This window comes from Cyprinodon variegatus, unplaced genomic scaffold, assembly GCF_000732505.1.
Source record: "Cyprinodon variegatus isolate N-32 unplaced genomic scaffold, C_variegatus-1.0 Scaffold416, whole genome shotgun sequence".
Taxonomy (NCBI): domain Eukaryota; kingdom Metazoa; phylum Chordata; class Actinopteri; order Cyprinodontiformes; family Cyprinodontidae; genus Cyprinodon; species Cyprinodon variegatus.
The window spans coordinates 649,073-665,320 of record NW_015150869.1 but is presented as its reverse complement, the minus strand read 5'-3'; the positions used below and the strand labels follow the sequence as shown (position 1 = coordinate 665,320).

General features: G+C 39.6%; 1 protein-coding gene across 5 annotated transcripts; it reads right to left on the bottom strand.

Annotated features, from left to right (window-relative positions):
- Positions 1–113: 113 nt before the first annotated feature.
- On the bottom strand, positions 114–14,858 carry elf2 (E74-like factor 2 (ets domain transcription factor)). Of its 5 annotated transcripts, none has more exons than XM_015388217.1 (11): positions 14,654–14,858; positions 10,614–10,749; positions 10,347–10,523; positions 8,291–8,407; positions 6,214–6,324; positions 5,846–6,049; positions 3,878–3,964; positions 3,087–3,282; positions 2,599–2,970; positions 2,329–2,500; positions 114–1,750 (listed from the first exon to the last, which is right to left on the bottom strand). In XM_015388217.1, the coding sequence occupies exons 4-11, from the start codon at positions 8,346–8,348 to the stop codon at positions 1,181–1,183; spliced, it is 1,770 nt and encodes a 589-aa protein (XP_015243703.1). In that variant the 5' UTR covers positions 8,349–8,407; positions 10,347–10,523; positions 10,614–10,749; positions 14,654–14,858; the 3' UTR covers positions 114–1,180. The 5 variants fall into 5 exon arrangements, with proteins under 5 accessions (XP_015243703.1, XP_015243705.1, XP_015243701.1 ...); XM_015388215.1 differs by having other exon boundaries at positions 116–1,750; positions 5,846–6,052; positions 14,654–14,855; XM_015388216.1 differs by having other exon boundaries at positions 116–1,750; positions 3,087–3,279; positions 5,846–6,052; positions 14,654–14,855.
- Positions 14,859–16,248: the final 1,390 nt, after the last annotated feature.

Genomic DNA, 16,248 nt, shown 5'->3' with positions numbered 1-16,248 from the left:
AATGATATAAAGGGGAGGTTCACACATGCAAGAAGGTAAAGGTGCTGAATTTTAAGAACCACAAAACAAATCAGGAAATAATGAAATATGCCAAGTTTTCTGTGTATTTCAGTAAAATCTACTTTAATACACTTTGAAACAAGAGTACAACAAAATAGAATATGCTTCAAATGTTGAATATACAAACAGTTCAGTCTGAACACTGACAATCTTCCCTCTTTAAAAAACAACTGTTGAAATGTCTGGGCAGGATCAGCACAGCAGGCTGACATGTTGACCCTCTAAGCAATCAGGGAATCCACATTGGTTAGAAGTGCATCTTCTTTGCAGCTTTTCTGTGTAATTAAATGCCTTTAGGAGTAATTGATGCGGGTTCTAGAGACTGGAGATTTGGCAGCATGCCTTGGCTCAGATTCGTTATTCCTTGAATGCATATGCATGAGCAAACCCATCATCTAAAACCATTTATCAGGAGGTTAAACCACGCTGAAGGACACGCTGCAAGCAACATGCCGACGAGTGTAAATCCAATCCAGCATCAACAGCCAGACAAAAAAATAAGTCCAACAGTTCAGTTTCAATAATACTGTGCATGGTACAAAGTATAAAAAACAAAAAAAATCAGCTTACTATTAGGCAGTTAAACATTTCAAATGAAAACCTAAGGCTCCTCTGTTGCCATTAGCTCTGTAAACTGTGAAGATATATTTATATGCATATAAATATGTACAAGCAGGACTGATATCGTTCCTTATAATGACCCACAGCTCGTTCCTCTCTTAACGCCACTCATGCTTTCTTCACACAGTGATACAAGTTTGAAAAAAACAACAAAATTTTTTTGGGGGGATTTTTGGTTTTTTAAGTCTTTTTTAGTGTTGTGGTTTCGTGTTTCTCCTCAATCGGACTCGGTGTGAATGATCGGTTCATGTAGTGATCAGAGTTGGTCCCGTTGATTCTTCCAACCGAAATCTGTCCACTCCGTGCTGGGCTACTTGAACGCCGCCTGAACGGGTTCTACTGCCATTCTGAGGGAAACCGAGCAGCTTCATCCAGGACGTTAGAAAGATTTGTCCTTAAAAGTCTGTTGCTGGTTATTACAAGTTAAAAAAAAAACTTCAGAAATGTACAAACTAACTTTGTTAGGCAGCGAGAAAAGGAAAGGAAAGCTGTTCGTTCCTTAACACTCAGGCTCCTCTGTCTTTATCGCTCGTGGAGCTTCCAGTTTTCTAACAGTTTCTGTGGCCTCTGATTGGACGTTCATCTTTGGGTTCACTTGAACCGTCAGAGGAACCTGCACAGCCTGGACCTGCACTCCTGCAGCCTTCAGCTTCTCCATCGTAACCCCCCCTGCTCCGCCTATCACCAGATCCGAGCCGTTGATGACGCCGCCGATGATGCGCGGCTGCGCCGCCGTCTGAGTGACCGTCTGTCCGCAGCTGACGCTTCCTGGCTGCGACACCATCAAAGTCTGAGGTTGTGACTGCGTCGGCACGTTGAGTCTCATTACCTGCGCCCCCGGGGCGACGTTGACAGGGGCGAGGGCTCGCACCGTCAGGGGGCTTCCCAGGAGACTGATGCCTGTCTGGGAGGCGGCTGCGTTGCTTTTGTTGGTGCCTGTGGAGGTCTGGAGTTGACACTGGGCTAACTGGTGAGCTGGGATGGTGATGATCTTGGCAAGCTGGACGGTGATCTTATCGCCGTTCTCTGCTGTGGCTGGAACCATGGTCGGTATAGTCTGGATGACAACCTTAAAAAGAAAAAACTTTTTCTTTTAAACAAGAGTTTAAAAACAAGACTACATTAAAACGTCATGATTCCCCAATTCATTTCCTTTTTAAGTGATTTTCATTCCGACTGGAAAAGAAAAAAACATTTATAATTCCAACTAAACACAGAGGTTGATAAATGCAACCAAGATTGTTGTTTAATAAAATCAAAATCCGATGTCATTGTTTATATTTGACAAACAAAAAACCAAGTTAGATCACATATTAATATGTGTTAGAAAAGAAACGATGGGAAAGTTTTATCCTGCTCTACATTGCAAAAACCATATAGAAATAAGTAAAAATGTATTCAACTGAGTGTATTTAGCATTAATTTGAGTATGTGATAAGATTGGAATCAGTATGTTTTAATCTTAAAACAAAAAATTTCCATAATATGCACTTATAATAAGAAAATGTAATTATTTTGTTTCTTGTTTTAAATGTAAATTGTCTTATTCCATTGGCAAAGTATCTCATTTACCTCAATTCAAGAAAAAAAGGCACTTATTTTAGATTGAAATTTTTCTTTACAGCGTGGTTGGGGTTTTCTACACACCTTCTGTTGAGAGTTAGGATTAGCAGCAGCAGTGATAGGAGAGGCGTTAGTGAGGAGGGTGGTGGACCCAGCGGCCACCGTCGTCCCTGCTGGCTGCTGCATAGCCATTGTGGGAATCTTCTGACCCAGAGACGTCATCACCATCGGCACCTGCATGGCCACCCGCACCGTCCTGTTAGCAGGACAGAGAGAGAACGAGAGCAGCGTCAGGAATCTTTGCATTATCCATGACCTCACAGAAAGCTCCGGCGTCCTAGCAGCAGTCTCTACCTCGGCGCTGTGGTGTTTGGGATCTGGTTCACTTCAGGTGCTGCTGAAACCGTCACTATCCGCGGTGCCGCCCCCACCCCCGCTGCTCCGCTAACTGTGGTGGAAGGACTGGGGACTAAAACGGGTCTGCTGGAGCCCCGCAGGATGTTGGGCCTCCTGGGGGACGGCAGGTTGGAGTTCTGAAGCAGTTTGTCTGAAGGCGGAGGCACCCGTCCGTAGGACGGCTGAGACTCTGAGCTCATGTGCTCGCCGGTGGAGGACATATCTGCCTTGTCCTCGTCAATGATGACGATGTTTTTGGGCATCTCCTTAAATTGGTAAACTAGCCGCTGACCCTCCACTTTGGCAAGGATTCCTCGTTGGTAGTAATACCTGAAAGATCAGAGAAATTTGGAAGATTTAAGACCTTTGAGGGCAAAACATATATATATATATATATATATATATATAAAAAGCTTTTAAAGTTTAAATCAGCCTTAAGTGGTCACCTGAGCGCCCGCCCCATGGTCTCATAGTTCATGTCTGGTTTATTCTTGTGTCTTCCCCAGAGCTTGGATACAGCCTTGGAGTCGACCAGCTTGAAGATGCCCTTTTCCCTCTGGGTCCACTTGATGTACCTGGGACAAGTGTTTTTATCCTGGAGGAGGTCCAACAGGAACTCCCAAAGATAAGTGGTGTTACCTGCTGAAAGCCAGAGATATGTTAGCTAAATATTGGCTGCTTTGGGGCAGAAGATGCTCATTGCTGGATTATTTCAGACTGTTGGGAGTTTTTATTGCACTGAAATGTTTCAGATCAAACAGCCGATTATATCAGAGCAACAACATAACATTTACGTTATGAAGTGTTATTTAAAGAGTTTGTCCAAAGTGATATCTTTTCAGGAACCGGAGAGAGAAAGCTTCAAGGTGTACAAACAGAGCTTATGTTTAACAGACCTTCATCCCAATCCTTTTAGGGACAATGGATGTTCCTGATGCCTAGCGTACTAATAATACTGTCTGATGTTTCAGAACCTCATGACTTTAAGGAAAATAAGACTTAATTAGAACTACAATGTTCATTGCAGAGAAGGATGGGTCCAGATCCCTTCAGTTATTGTAATGATGGACACTCTGTGGGTTTACGGGTTGGTTTAGCTAGACGTTTACCTTAAATAAAAGCATAATTTGTGTTTATTTCTTTGACTTTTGAAATAGTTTGATCTGAAATTATCCAAATCCTTTCCCAGTGGACCGTACAGATCGGCTGAAGTCAAGAGTTATTCAAACAACAATACCTCTGCCCTCTCTTGGCTTCTTCTTGAGGCTTAGATCATGTGCGGCGTTGGAAATGGACGTCTGGGATGTCTTCATTTTCGGTCCAGCTATAAGAGGAACATTTAAAAAAGTCACCTCGGTGAATATGCACATATTAAAACAGTAGCTATAAATCCATTGATCGTTTTAAAGATTTTACTTTCAGAGGTATCAGAAACTCTAGTAAAAATGTAAAATTTAGGGAGGAAAAAATGGGTTTTCATACTTTTTAAAGTGAGAAAAAGGAAACTGTATTAAAAAAAGAGAGCGTTTATATATTCATTTTTTTTTTTAAATCAAACATTTCCTGCATTTCTTAGTTTTGCTAAAAGAAAATAGTTTCCATTGATTGAAGGTGCTGGGATTGGGGCAGTGTGCTCCATCATTTTAACTTTGTTTCTATGGAAACAGAATAATGGTTCCACCAGGAAGCTGAAGGCGCAGCGTAGCAACAGAGGTATGGTTTCAGGTGGAGTAAAATCTTCATGGAAGCAGGTCTGAAGTTAAACAATAACCAGCTTGATCAAAATGAAACCTAAGCTCTACCAACGATGGACTGTTTTAGAGCGACTGGAGGCGACAGTGTCTTCAGTTGAATTGGAGAAAATATAGGATCTGTTCCAATTTATGGGCTGCATCCTCTAAGGATGCAGTCTACCTGGACCGGATCCTTTGAGGTCTGTGAAAATAAGGAGACCGGAAGAGTTTGGGCTGTGAATTCAAACAGGTCTACCCTTCGGTGGCTTTCTCCACCGTACGCTCTGTCGCCTAGCAACCTCGTCAGTTGACACACAAAGCAGGAAAAGGTTGAATACTGAATTTTTCAAAGCTGTTTCTTTCAAATTTTTTTTTCCTTTTTTTTAAATTGTAAAGTGAACAAAACTACACTCATGAGAATACAGAGTGGAATAAAGGCGACAACCACCGGGAGCAGGAACAAATAAAGCAAATGTAATGATATAAACCTTAGTCAATTAAATAACCTGCTGCTGTCAATTTTCACATCTCTAATGTTGCTGCTATTTTTAAATATCCATAACTGTAAAAATGTCCATAGCTGTATATTGGTTATTTATTCTCCAGGTGCACAGTTTTATATTGTTTAAACACTTTACAGTACAGTATTTTATTGTTTATATTTTAACTCTTTCCTATTATGGTATTCTTATACATTTTTTCTAAGGTCCACATTTGTGTGAGCATTGCTGCTGTAAATTTCCCCATTTTGGGACAATAAAGAGATTTTCTATTCTGTTATATCCTATAAAAGGGGTAGAAAGATAAGTAAATCTAAACAATGTATGTATAAAAAATATATCTTATATTCAACAAAAAAAAAAAAAAACTTAGTTAAGCAAATTGTGCAAAATAGCAATTAAAAATTAAAATCGTATAAGATTTATAGTCCTCACACTGCAGATATATTAGAATCAGTTCTTAAATTAATTGTTTACTATTTTCAATCAAGTCTTCCTGGTCTTAAAACGTTCAAGATCTTTCATTGATCTTTTTCACTACTTTTCTGAATTTTGGTTTTTAATATACGTTTGGACTTTTTGGATAAACTTTTTAATCCCAGTAGGGTCTTTAAAATCAGCTTTACAGAGGAATGCACCATAACCAACATCTATGAGATCTACCTCCGTTAATAGGAACCAGCCTCTCATTCAAGGCATTAATATGTCCATAGATTTATCTCCACTCAGCTACTGTTTAAACACAGCACTTTGTGTGATTGTCTCCATTGCGTTGCTGTTATTCCTCTAGAGCCAAAACTACACAGTTTGACAAGCAGATATATGTAATTCCAGCTACTATCTTGGATTCAACCGTTTCCTAAATCAAGGAAACATTGTGGCTCTAGATGACCACTAGATGGCGTTCGTGCATTATTTTGAGTTTTATAGCCCATGATTTTAGGCTCTGGAAAAGATGCTGTGTTTGTGTACCTCTCTTCTTTCTGATTGGCTCATTTTTGGGCTCCGGCTCTTCTAGTGAGGTGACCATCTCTTCTTCATCATCATCCTCGTCGTCTTCCTCATCCTCCTCGCAGCATTCCTCGGTGGTTATCTCCACTTCTGTTTCTGTGATCATGTCAGGCCGCATGGCAGCGTGGAGAAAGTCTGGGGTAGCTTCACTTTGTGGGGTAAAAGCTTCTGAAAGGAGGAATTCAGCAATAGTTTGAAAGGAAATTTAATAACAGCATCTCCAGATTTCTAGAACAGCTTAGCTTATTTAACAGTCTAAGCAAATATTCAGTAGCATATTGGACTGTTTCTAGCAAAATGGCAAACAGGGGGTGTCAGACTCTAGTTACCTGGGCTGCGGTCTTCTCTCAGGCTGGATGGTGAGTCCATGTGCAACAGAGCCTCTGCAGCCTCAAAGGTTTTATCAGAGCAGTGGACATTGCTGTAACCAGAAGCCTCCACTGGAACAGAAACATAGTTGAGAGGTAAAGCAAAGCCTGAAGCGACCTAATCAATCCATAGAAAGAAAGGAGCATTTTCAAATATTTCTGCATTTTACAGATAAAACTGTTTAGAAAACAAAGAAAGAAAATTGTGTGCATTCATAAATATTCTATTGAGTATTTAAAACCCAATAATTGAATTAGTTAAACAGTGTTTTTCCCTAGAGTTGATCAAAAGTAAAAGAAGGCTGACAATGTGGAGCTTTGAAAAGAGAAAATACTGCAATAATTTTAATCAAATATCACTATTGTACACACAACTCTGATCACATTATAATGCTAACATAAAATCAACTAAAAATGTGGTTGTAACATTGAAAAAAAAAGAAAAGTTTTATTAGACCTTCGTAATCTACTGTTTCAGTCTTTAAAAACTAATTATTGTTCCTCCATGTTCAAGTTCACACATAAAACTGACAGGGAGGCAACCTGAGCATCACTCCAACATACAGAGATGTCTGCATATGCACAGGTGTGTTTCCACTAAATGTGCCAAAATTGTTTTATATTGATGTTCATATTCTAAAAAAAGCAGCAAATTAAAAGGCACCATAATTGTGAGTTCAATGGATGTGAACATAAAGAGGAAAATATCTGTAAGTTAACATGATGAATTAATTAACAGCATGCAGAAACATGTATAAGCAGAAAATCTAAGTTTGAACTTTAAAAATAGAAGAATATCTAAAGGAATGTGAAACTAAGGCTTTGTTAAAGGAAGTGTGGCCTCCGCTTGGCCCCTGAGAGGGACTCTGAGGGCACCTGCTGTTGTTGTCAATCACCGGTGGGAAACCTGAAATAAGCATTACACCCTGTCCATGTTTGGGTATCTAACGGTGCAGGAGAGGGAAACAGGCTATCTTTAGACAGCTGCGCGCATCCAGTCTCTCTCTCTAACAAAGGCAGCCAACAACAAATAGCTAAAAGTATTAGCAAAAAAGCTTTTTCTAGCTCTCAAGAAATCCTCTACCGTTTAATTCAACGTTAAATAAAATAAAACGCTTTGGAATGCAACATATGGCATTAGAGAAGCTGCCTAGAATAATCATCTCCCTGAAAGTCCGACAAAAAGTAGTTCTGCCTCTGACGACTTCCGTGTTTACACTCCTCATTATTTCCCTCCACTTCTCTTCGAAGAAGCAGACAAATCCCCCTGTCAATCAACAGCCGCCACGGATCCCCATTGGTTGGCGCTGCGGCTAGAGTCCCGCCCCTGCTGGAATCTGATTGGACACTTGTAGGGGAAGAAAGCGAGTGTAGCCAGGCCGTCCCACGCGACCAAAAAAAGAGACAGGAAAAAAGGCGATTTTTCGGCGATTATAAAACCAAAATATAACAACTCAACAATCGGGATATTTTGCCCAAAAGCCAAACCGAAATCTGAGCTGAAGTGATCCGATTTTGCGAAAAGGAATTGAAAATACAGGGTCTACTTTTTTTTATCAACTATTTTGAATTAATTTTGTAAGAAACAAATTAAAGTGCCCTAGCTCCAGAAAACACATAAACAATTATATAACATTTCAATACGAGGTAGTTAGTTAGTAAAAATAATCCCACATGTCCTTCCGCCTCAGACAGCGTGGCAAAGACAACAACTATTCACTTCCTGGTTGTGCAGCCCCGATCCGTTATTCACCTTCACAGAGCTGCCTGGAAAATAACCCAAACATGCAAAAGGCGCTCCATGCACACATCTACTTGAGGGCGCACATTGATCCATCCAGCTGCAAGCTTCCCTCGTTTTTTAAAGCGGGTTTGATAACCGTGAGCAACGCCATGCAGGTTGCGACCAAGGTGATCACTTCCTGATCGCTCCACCGCCGCGGGCGGGCCGATGCTACGCGCTTCGAGCCTCAAAACAAAAGCCGCCCGTCAAACACCGCTCTAGATCCGGAGTTCTCAAATCGCAAAACCGTCTTACCGGCTCTGATGAGCAGATCGAGCTGGTTTGCGTGCCCCTCATGCTGTGAAGTCGCCATGTTTCCCCCCTCTCGCTGCAGATTCACATTGACTTCTCACCGCTAAGATCACTCCGCAGCTGAAACGAAATCTCAACGAGATGAATAAGGCAAACATGAACGTATCCCTCCGCGAGGCGACACAGGAAATCCTCCTTTCGCCCTCCCTCTGCTGCGTAGTTCATACGTCAAACACAACCTCTGTTTTTTCCCTCCCACAACTTTATTTAACTTCAGCACCTAACTTAAACCTGCATATTCATAAAAAAAGAAAACTAAATGAATAAAATGTAAACACATTTATATAATATGAGAATTTCCAATATCAGTTAAAAATTAAAGTAAACATGAAGGTAGTGCTTACTGAGAGAAATTAATGGATAAAGTGCTTACATCTTTATAATACCTGTAGAGATTTACAAGTCAGACGTTTTTTGTCTGATTTCCCTTCTGGCTGTTGCATTGTTTACCTTTTGCATTAATCTTTACAATAACTTCAATACACAACAGAAAAAAAAACCCTAGCAAGTGACAAAAGGAGCCTTTTTGAATTCAACAGAAATAAATGACAGCAATTATGCACATGTTCCGAACACTTCTCTAAAAAAGATGCAGGGAGGATGTAATTGGTCTATTTGTTTACAGACCAAAGAGGCGAAAGCTCTTGGATCTTTTATTGAATAGTTAAAGAAAAGGGGGATCTCTCAGTATTTGTGAAGACAAGCAGGTAAAAACTGATTGTTTCAAATCTATGGATGATAAAGTGATGAAAAGAGTAAATCCTTAAAGACAAAACTGCTTAATAAAAATAAAAGTAAAGTATGAAAACAAAAAATTCAATTTCCTAGACAGGGTGGTACAATAAAATGACAGACTAACTGCTTTAGTTAAAAAAAAAAAGGTATCCCATAAAAATATCTTAAATGAGATTTTATAAGAAAAGACCTGCATCTATCCAGAAAATAACTGATCTTATCATCAATAATTTATGCATCTAATAATAAACATTACATTTTTACCCTGTGAGAATCCACTGTTTAAATTATATCCACAAGGTGGCGATCTAAGAAAACTGCATCTCAGTCTGGTTTTGCTCAAAACATGAAGTTTAAATTGTTCAAGTTTTGCAGGGATTAATATCAGCTTTCAGCCGTAAATAGGAAACAAAACAAGCTGTATGTTTTTCTACCTCAGTATGAATGCAACTCTTCTTTTGAGGTCTTAAAGAGATAGATCATTAGTTAAATTCAACGCAGAGTTAGAAAATAAAACACAGATCATTTCTAGGAGCTGTATCGAATCAATCATTTAATAAAGGAAAGGGTAAAGCATGTCTACCTATCAGGACATGTTGTCCACCTTACTAAGGCTGGGAAAGGACAGCATGGATCAGAGATCTACACACCATCCCCAAACTACTGCTATGTGGTTACACATGGCGAAAGCAACATTATGCTGTGGGGATCCTTTTCTACAGCAATGACAATGAGGAGAGATTCTGATTTAGTTTTTTTTTTTTAACTGACAGTCAATTGCTATAAGATCACAAAACACCTTCAATATTTCCATCTTATCTCACTGAAACACATTAATCTGTACCAGAGAAACAATAAAAACCTGTGAAATAGCTGCTCTCAAATAGAAATCAAAGTTTAGAACATTAACAGTGGGTAATTTAAGCCATAGCTACAATGAAAAGGTTTGGATCGAAGGCTATGCTAGGTTGGCCCGGTCATAAACATCACCTCTAATCTGACAGGGCTTCAGGTGTTTAGCTCACACCACTGAGTAAAAACTTCAGACTCCACATGTGAAAAGCTGGAAGAAACACATCTAGGAACTGCTGAATTGTATTACTTAAATAAGAAAAGCATTTACCAGCTTCTTTCGTGTTAATTTTTCCCTAATTTTTAACGATTAAAATCATAAGGAACTACGCTGAGGTTTGTGCAGGTGGGTGAGGAAGACCTCATGATCAGCCTGGCTTTCATTTGGTAAAGCACAATGGTAAAATCTCACCTCTTTCAGTCTCCATCTCCTGCACAAAGTAGACTTCATCTCTATACACAACTGCTCATAGACCAGGCCAGCAGTGGGTGCCTCATCTGTTCCCTCCAGCTCCTGGCAGACCTTCCCAGCATCACACTGATCCTCAACCTTTCCTTCCAGCTCTGCATCAGCCTCATACAGTTCCTCCTGTTTGGAAAATGGAACAAAAAAATGAGGCAAAGACTCAACAATGCAGAACCGGTATTAAGCAGGAATAAAGGAGCTCCCTCATCAGACCTGCTGAAGGTCTTCTTCAGCTGATTCCACCATTGTCCCACCTCTGTCAACCAGCACTGCTGATGTCATGGTTCATGCTCCTTAGGGATAAGGAGACACAGCCCCTCCTTGTGGTCATCTCTGCTAACAGCAGCCACTGGACAACAAAAACAAACAAAAACAACCCGATCAATTAGACTTAAAATCTTAAAAGCCATATGCAGAAATTATATACGTTAAGCAAAGCAAACAGGATGTATTGTTTATTGGCGTTCTCATGAGTTCTTAAAGCAAAAAGTATGACACATAATTAACATCAGTCTGTTAAAAACAAAAAAAATTCTTGTGCTTTTCTTCCTGTTACAAACAACCTAATCTCGTCCTTAAGAGGCTCCGGCCTGCAGGACATGTCGGTCTGCTGCTACAGGAAGCAAATTCTTCTGCCAGACAATCCAACCAGATCATACAGTCAGATTGGTTCAAAGTTTTTTATCTAAAGAAAACCAGTTGATTGCATCGACTCATTGTCTCAAAGACAATCCCTCACAGCAAGCATGGTTGTAGCGACATTTGAGAGGAAAACTCCCCGTTAACAGGAAGAAACCTCCAGCAGAACCAGACTCAGTGTGAGCGGCCATCTGCTGAGGCCGACTGGGGTTCAACATTTACTAGAAATCACTCAGTTCCTGCCCCGTACAGCTCAACTTTTAATAAGACAAGAGTCTGTCACCTTTTAACATATTCTCATCTAAACTGCTTAGTGATATAAGCAATGTAGATGCAAATGTAGGTGCAAAAAACAAGTGGATCCTAGACAATTACTGGTGAAAGAGTCTAAAACTAAAGCGATGTTAAGATGAATTCAGTCCTTTTACTGTAAACTTTGATATATTCTACATGCCTTTTATCCTCTCCCTTACTGTGCAGGATGGAAAAGAGGCCTGGGTCCTCATCCAGCCTTTGTTATCACACTTTCCACTGTCATAACTTCATAAATACAGGTCAGCCTAGGTAAGGGACTGTTTTCTGCCCTCACTCATATCCTAGAGCAGTGTTTCCCAACCTTTTTTGACTTCTGTACCCCTATGATCAGTTTGTTTCTAATGAGTACCCCCTCTCAGTCAAAAGTATTGACGATTGTCCTATAATAACTGATTATAAAATAAAAACAGTTTTACCTAATATTTTATTAATTCTTACGCATTGTAAAAGAAGAAATCACATAAATATGTTGTCTGGAAGTTAATAAGGAATAGAAATAAATACAAAATAAAGCTTTATAATCATATTTAAACTTGATGAATTGGAAAAAAAAAATACAGAACAAAAATTAGTCAGACTGACTTAAATAGTTTGATTTCTTTTCACTTTTCATCATAGCTCAGTGTGAAAAACAGCTGATACCAGGCTGCTCTCTACATCCAGTCTGTTCCTCTGATTGGTTCTGATGTGTGGCAAAGCTGAAAAAGAGCCTTTCATGCAATGGTTTCCATCGAGTTTAGGTGTTTTTAGGGAATCTTTTTTTATTTCTACTGTTCTCCTAAAAGCTCATTTTGAGGTCAGACACTAATGTGGAACACGAACATCCACACACCAATTTATTATTAAGCAATTAAAGCTGATCAACATTCAGACTGTCACACAGTTATGAACTTATAAACTAATATCTCAAACTCTTCAGAGAATTGATTATAACTATGGCTATATTTCAAAACGTTATTTAGCATGTAGATTTTTGGACTTAACATCTCGAACTTTACTTTTTTTTTTATGGAAATAAAATCTTATAGATTTGACTTTTTAAATTACGTTTTAGAATAATGTTATCCATTAAAATCATGATTTAATGCGTGCAGGTTTTGGTTTTGAAATCTAATTCCTAGTATTTTTAATTCTTTTACCTTTTTAAACCAAAGAGTTTTTTAAAGGTAAAGTTGGTCACTTTTGGCATAAAACTAAAGCTATCATTTATATACGCATCCTGAGAGTTTTTAATTATTCCAACCCTGGATACACTCAGCTACACTCACCACTGTATAATGGATGAGCCAGTCTCTGCTACTGGGACCAACCTGCTGTTAGCTCAATTATTTAGCATCACACAGTGGCAAAGATCAGCTGAACTACTACCAGCTGTTTACAAAACCTCTATAATAAGACACATTAACCAGATTGTTCTCTCTGACATTGAACCTGACAGCTGTTGATGGATTTAAAGGCTGATTTCTCACAAACCATTATGGAAAAATGAACAGAAATAGGCCCAGAGTTCAGGAAGTGACCTACCCATCCTTGGATCTAATTTCCAGATTTCTAAAGGTGTCAGGTTCATCTGTTTAAGGCATGACAGCAAAGGATGGATCAACCACACCGTTTACAGAGGAGACCGGTTCTGTGTCCAAGGTGTAAACTAAGATTCGAACAAAAGCAAGATGCCGGCTAAATCTGGTCATTTCCCACAGCGGAATGACTCCTATTTCATTTATTTATTCATTCTTTTTTTATGTTTTAGAGATTTTAAGTGTGTGAAATATATTCTTTATATCATATTTTAATGCAATCCCTTTAGATATGCCTTTTAAATGATGTGTTTTATGTATTAACTGTTGCCAGATGTCAAAGACAAATCGTCTCAGGAAATGTGATGGACAATAAAGTTCTCTGATTTTATCTTATCAAATGTTGGAGGATAACACATAGAGCAAGAAGACATTAATTCAAAACCAACAAAAAGGCAGAAAGGTCTTAATATCCAATGAATCTCTTCAATGAAATAAAAACAATATGTAACATTTTAGGGAAAAAAAGAGACTTAAAAAGTGTGAACACTTTTTGTGCTTCCTAAACATTATTATAAGTAAGAGGCAATATGAGGAAATACGTAAGCAACATCTAAATACATGTTAAAGCCTGGGAGCAAATGAGTCTTCAAAAAGGACCATGAGGCGTATTAGTAACAGAGCGCCCTCAGGAATACAGAGTCAGTGTTCTAGAGTCTCTGTCTTAAAGCCAAAGGTGTGTGGGAGTCAGGCGGTCTTCAAACTTGTTTAACTCACATCTGTTCTGACAAGAGTAATGAACCAAACTCAAGTTAACTACTGTGGAATTACACCTAAAACATTTGAACAATTTCGGGGGAATCTAAACTGTAATAAAACTGGAAAGTTTTGCATTCATAAGTTATGTGACTTTATATAAAGTATATCTAAATATCTAGTTTCAAATGTATATGCAGCTTTAAAAAGTCTAGTTTCAGTCCTATTCATAACATGCTAAATAATAACATGATATTCCCAAAGTTGCTCCAATATTATTTATTTATTGATTAACTGCTTATATGGAGGACTTTACCCTTTAGTTTCTTGCAATCCACCCTAACAGAAAAGAAGAAGACTTTACTCTGAGCTCTCTCAGTTACTGTAGCTTGACTCTTCCACTCCTACAAGTTCAACGGCCAGATTGGGGCTGAAAAGTGTCTCTGTGTAGTGAGAAGTTAAAAAGAAGCAGTTACAGAGTGGAAGGGTGTGTCAACAGGGCATAGTCCTGCATGTGCTCTGTGCTGAGATCAAGTCCAACAACTGCATGACAGATGGACCAATGAGCAATTGGGAAATGTATGCTTGACATTTGAACCCTCGCAGAGAAAAAGACAAAGCAGCAGATTACCTGCAGGGTCCCTGGAGCAGGTTTGTTCAATCAAACAAGCCATACAGGACCTGCAGGATGACTGAGGACACGTGGCTGCCTAACTGCTTCTCATCTCTAACGACTGCATCAGTTCTCATTTCAATGAGTCTCTTTCAGCAGAGGTTAATCAAATAACCCTGGACTGTTGCTCGTGTACACTCAGCTGTGACAATTTCAGAAAAAAACACAAAAAGAAAAACTTATTTTGGAGCAGATTAGAAAAAAGATAAATGTCTGAAAGGTAAGTTTGCTGAAGAGTAGATAAGGAGTGAAGCTTTGAAATGAACAATCTCGGTCAGCGGTCATTGAGAAGACATGTCAATGAAAATATTCCCCATAAAAGCATTAAAACTCTCAACAGAACAAGCCCAAACCTGCCTCGTCACTCATATGTGGATTCAAAATGAAGCCCTGCATCTTCACTTTTCTTCTACTTGTCCAAAAATAGGCTGGATGACTGATGCTTCCCCTCTGCGCTACCAGAAAAGGTCCAGTGGGTTTCCTGCGTCTCTATCCGACAGACATCTATCCATCTGCTGTTTCTGCATGCACGCCCGCTCCCTCGGTGGAAGGAACCTCTCAGATCGACTCAGCACTTCTCAGAGCCTGCCTCAAGCTTGCATCACATGATGAGGGTGGAACACACACACACACACACACGTACAGGGTCACATGATCTATCAACAACAGAGCTTTTGTTCCAAATAACTGGGGCTGCTGGTCTACATACAACGCCCTGCCTGTGTCCTGCCCTCTCCTCCACACACACACACACACACACACACACACACACACACACACACACACACACACACACACACACACACANACACACACACACACACACACACACACAAACAGATGATACAACGAGCAAACACGCATCAAGTATGACCTCAGGATTTACTCAACACCAAGCCCATATTCAAACACTCACAGTCAAAGTCCACTAAGCTATTAGAGTGGATGAAGCGCAAATGGAGTTCAAGCTTTCTTATTCAATAGATGAGGTTCCAGAAGAGGAACTCATCATGCTGTTACCTGCAAGCGAATATTGAAAAAAATATTTTTTTAGCATGTTAAAACAAAAAACCTCAGTCTATTTGTTTTTTTGTTGTTGTTGTTACTGTTTGTTGTTTGTGAAGAGGAAAGATGATGCTACATGAGTCCTCCAGCATACGCTAACACTTCTTAGCGCTGCCTTCAACTGAACCTAAAGCTCCACAGCTTCCCAGACCTTAAATCTGGAACCATCGCCTCAGGAAGATTCCCCATATAGCATCATACACATCAATATTTGGGTGCTGTCTAATGAGATTTAAGTCTGTACTTTGACTAGGCCACTGCACTGATCTGCACCAGTCTCAAGTCTCCCAACAGGATTTTTTCTAGAATCTATCTTTTCAGATAAATCAACCCTTTCATCAACTCTTACCATCCCCACGGCATTACACTGCCACCACCATGTTGCACCATGGAGGTTTTTGGCCTACAGGCAAGACTGTGTGTGGCAGTCTTGCCTGTAGGCCAAAAACTATGGTGTCAAATTGCTGCCAAAAAACACACGAGTGTATTAAGCTATCACAAGAGTGCACTTATTAATCACTAGCTACAGTTACACTACAACTAGGTGGTTAACACGATTAATTGTATTTGACTGTGTCACATATAACTGCTGAATTCTTTTGCTACAAGGCAGCTATGGCTTCAGAATGTCAAAATATGTAGTGATATCATCAACTTACCATAGAAATAATTCAGAAACACCAAGCTATCTGCTAGCTTCCATCAGATACAAGCTGAAAATCTGGCCAATCAGATCCATCAGAATAGAAACTTCCCCTGACTGAAAGAAATGTCCCCCAAACAGAGCAAGTGTAATTTTTCAGGTGGGACAGATGGGTTCTTTTTTCTGCACGGGTTGCTGCGTTCAAGAGTGCTCGAATTACCCGCGATCACTGCTATGCTA

Bases quoted from the DNA above. Each gene is read 5' to 3' on its own strand.
- elf2 (XM_015388215.1), bottom strand. From the start codon at position 8,348: ATGGCGACTTCACAGCATGAGGGGCACGCAAACCAGCTCGATCTGCTC. The intron at 2,971-3,086 runs GTGACCACTTAA...CTGATCTTTCAG, and splicing joins ACCATGGGGCGGGCGCTCAG to GTATTACTACCAACGAGGAA. The intron at 2,501-2,598 runs GTAGAGACTGCT...TCCTGCTAACAG, and splicing joins CCAAACACCACAGCGCCGAG to GACGGTGCGGGTGGCCATGC.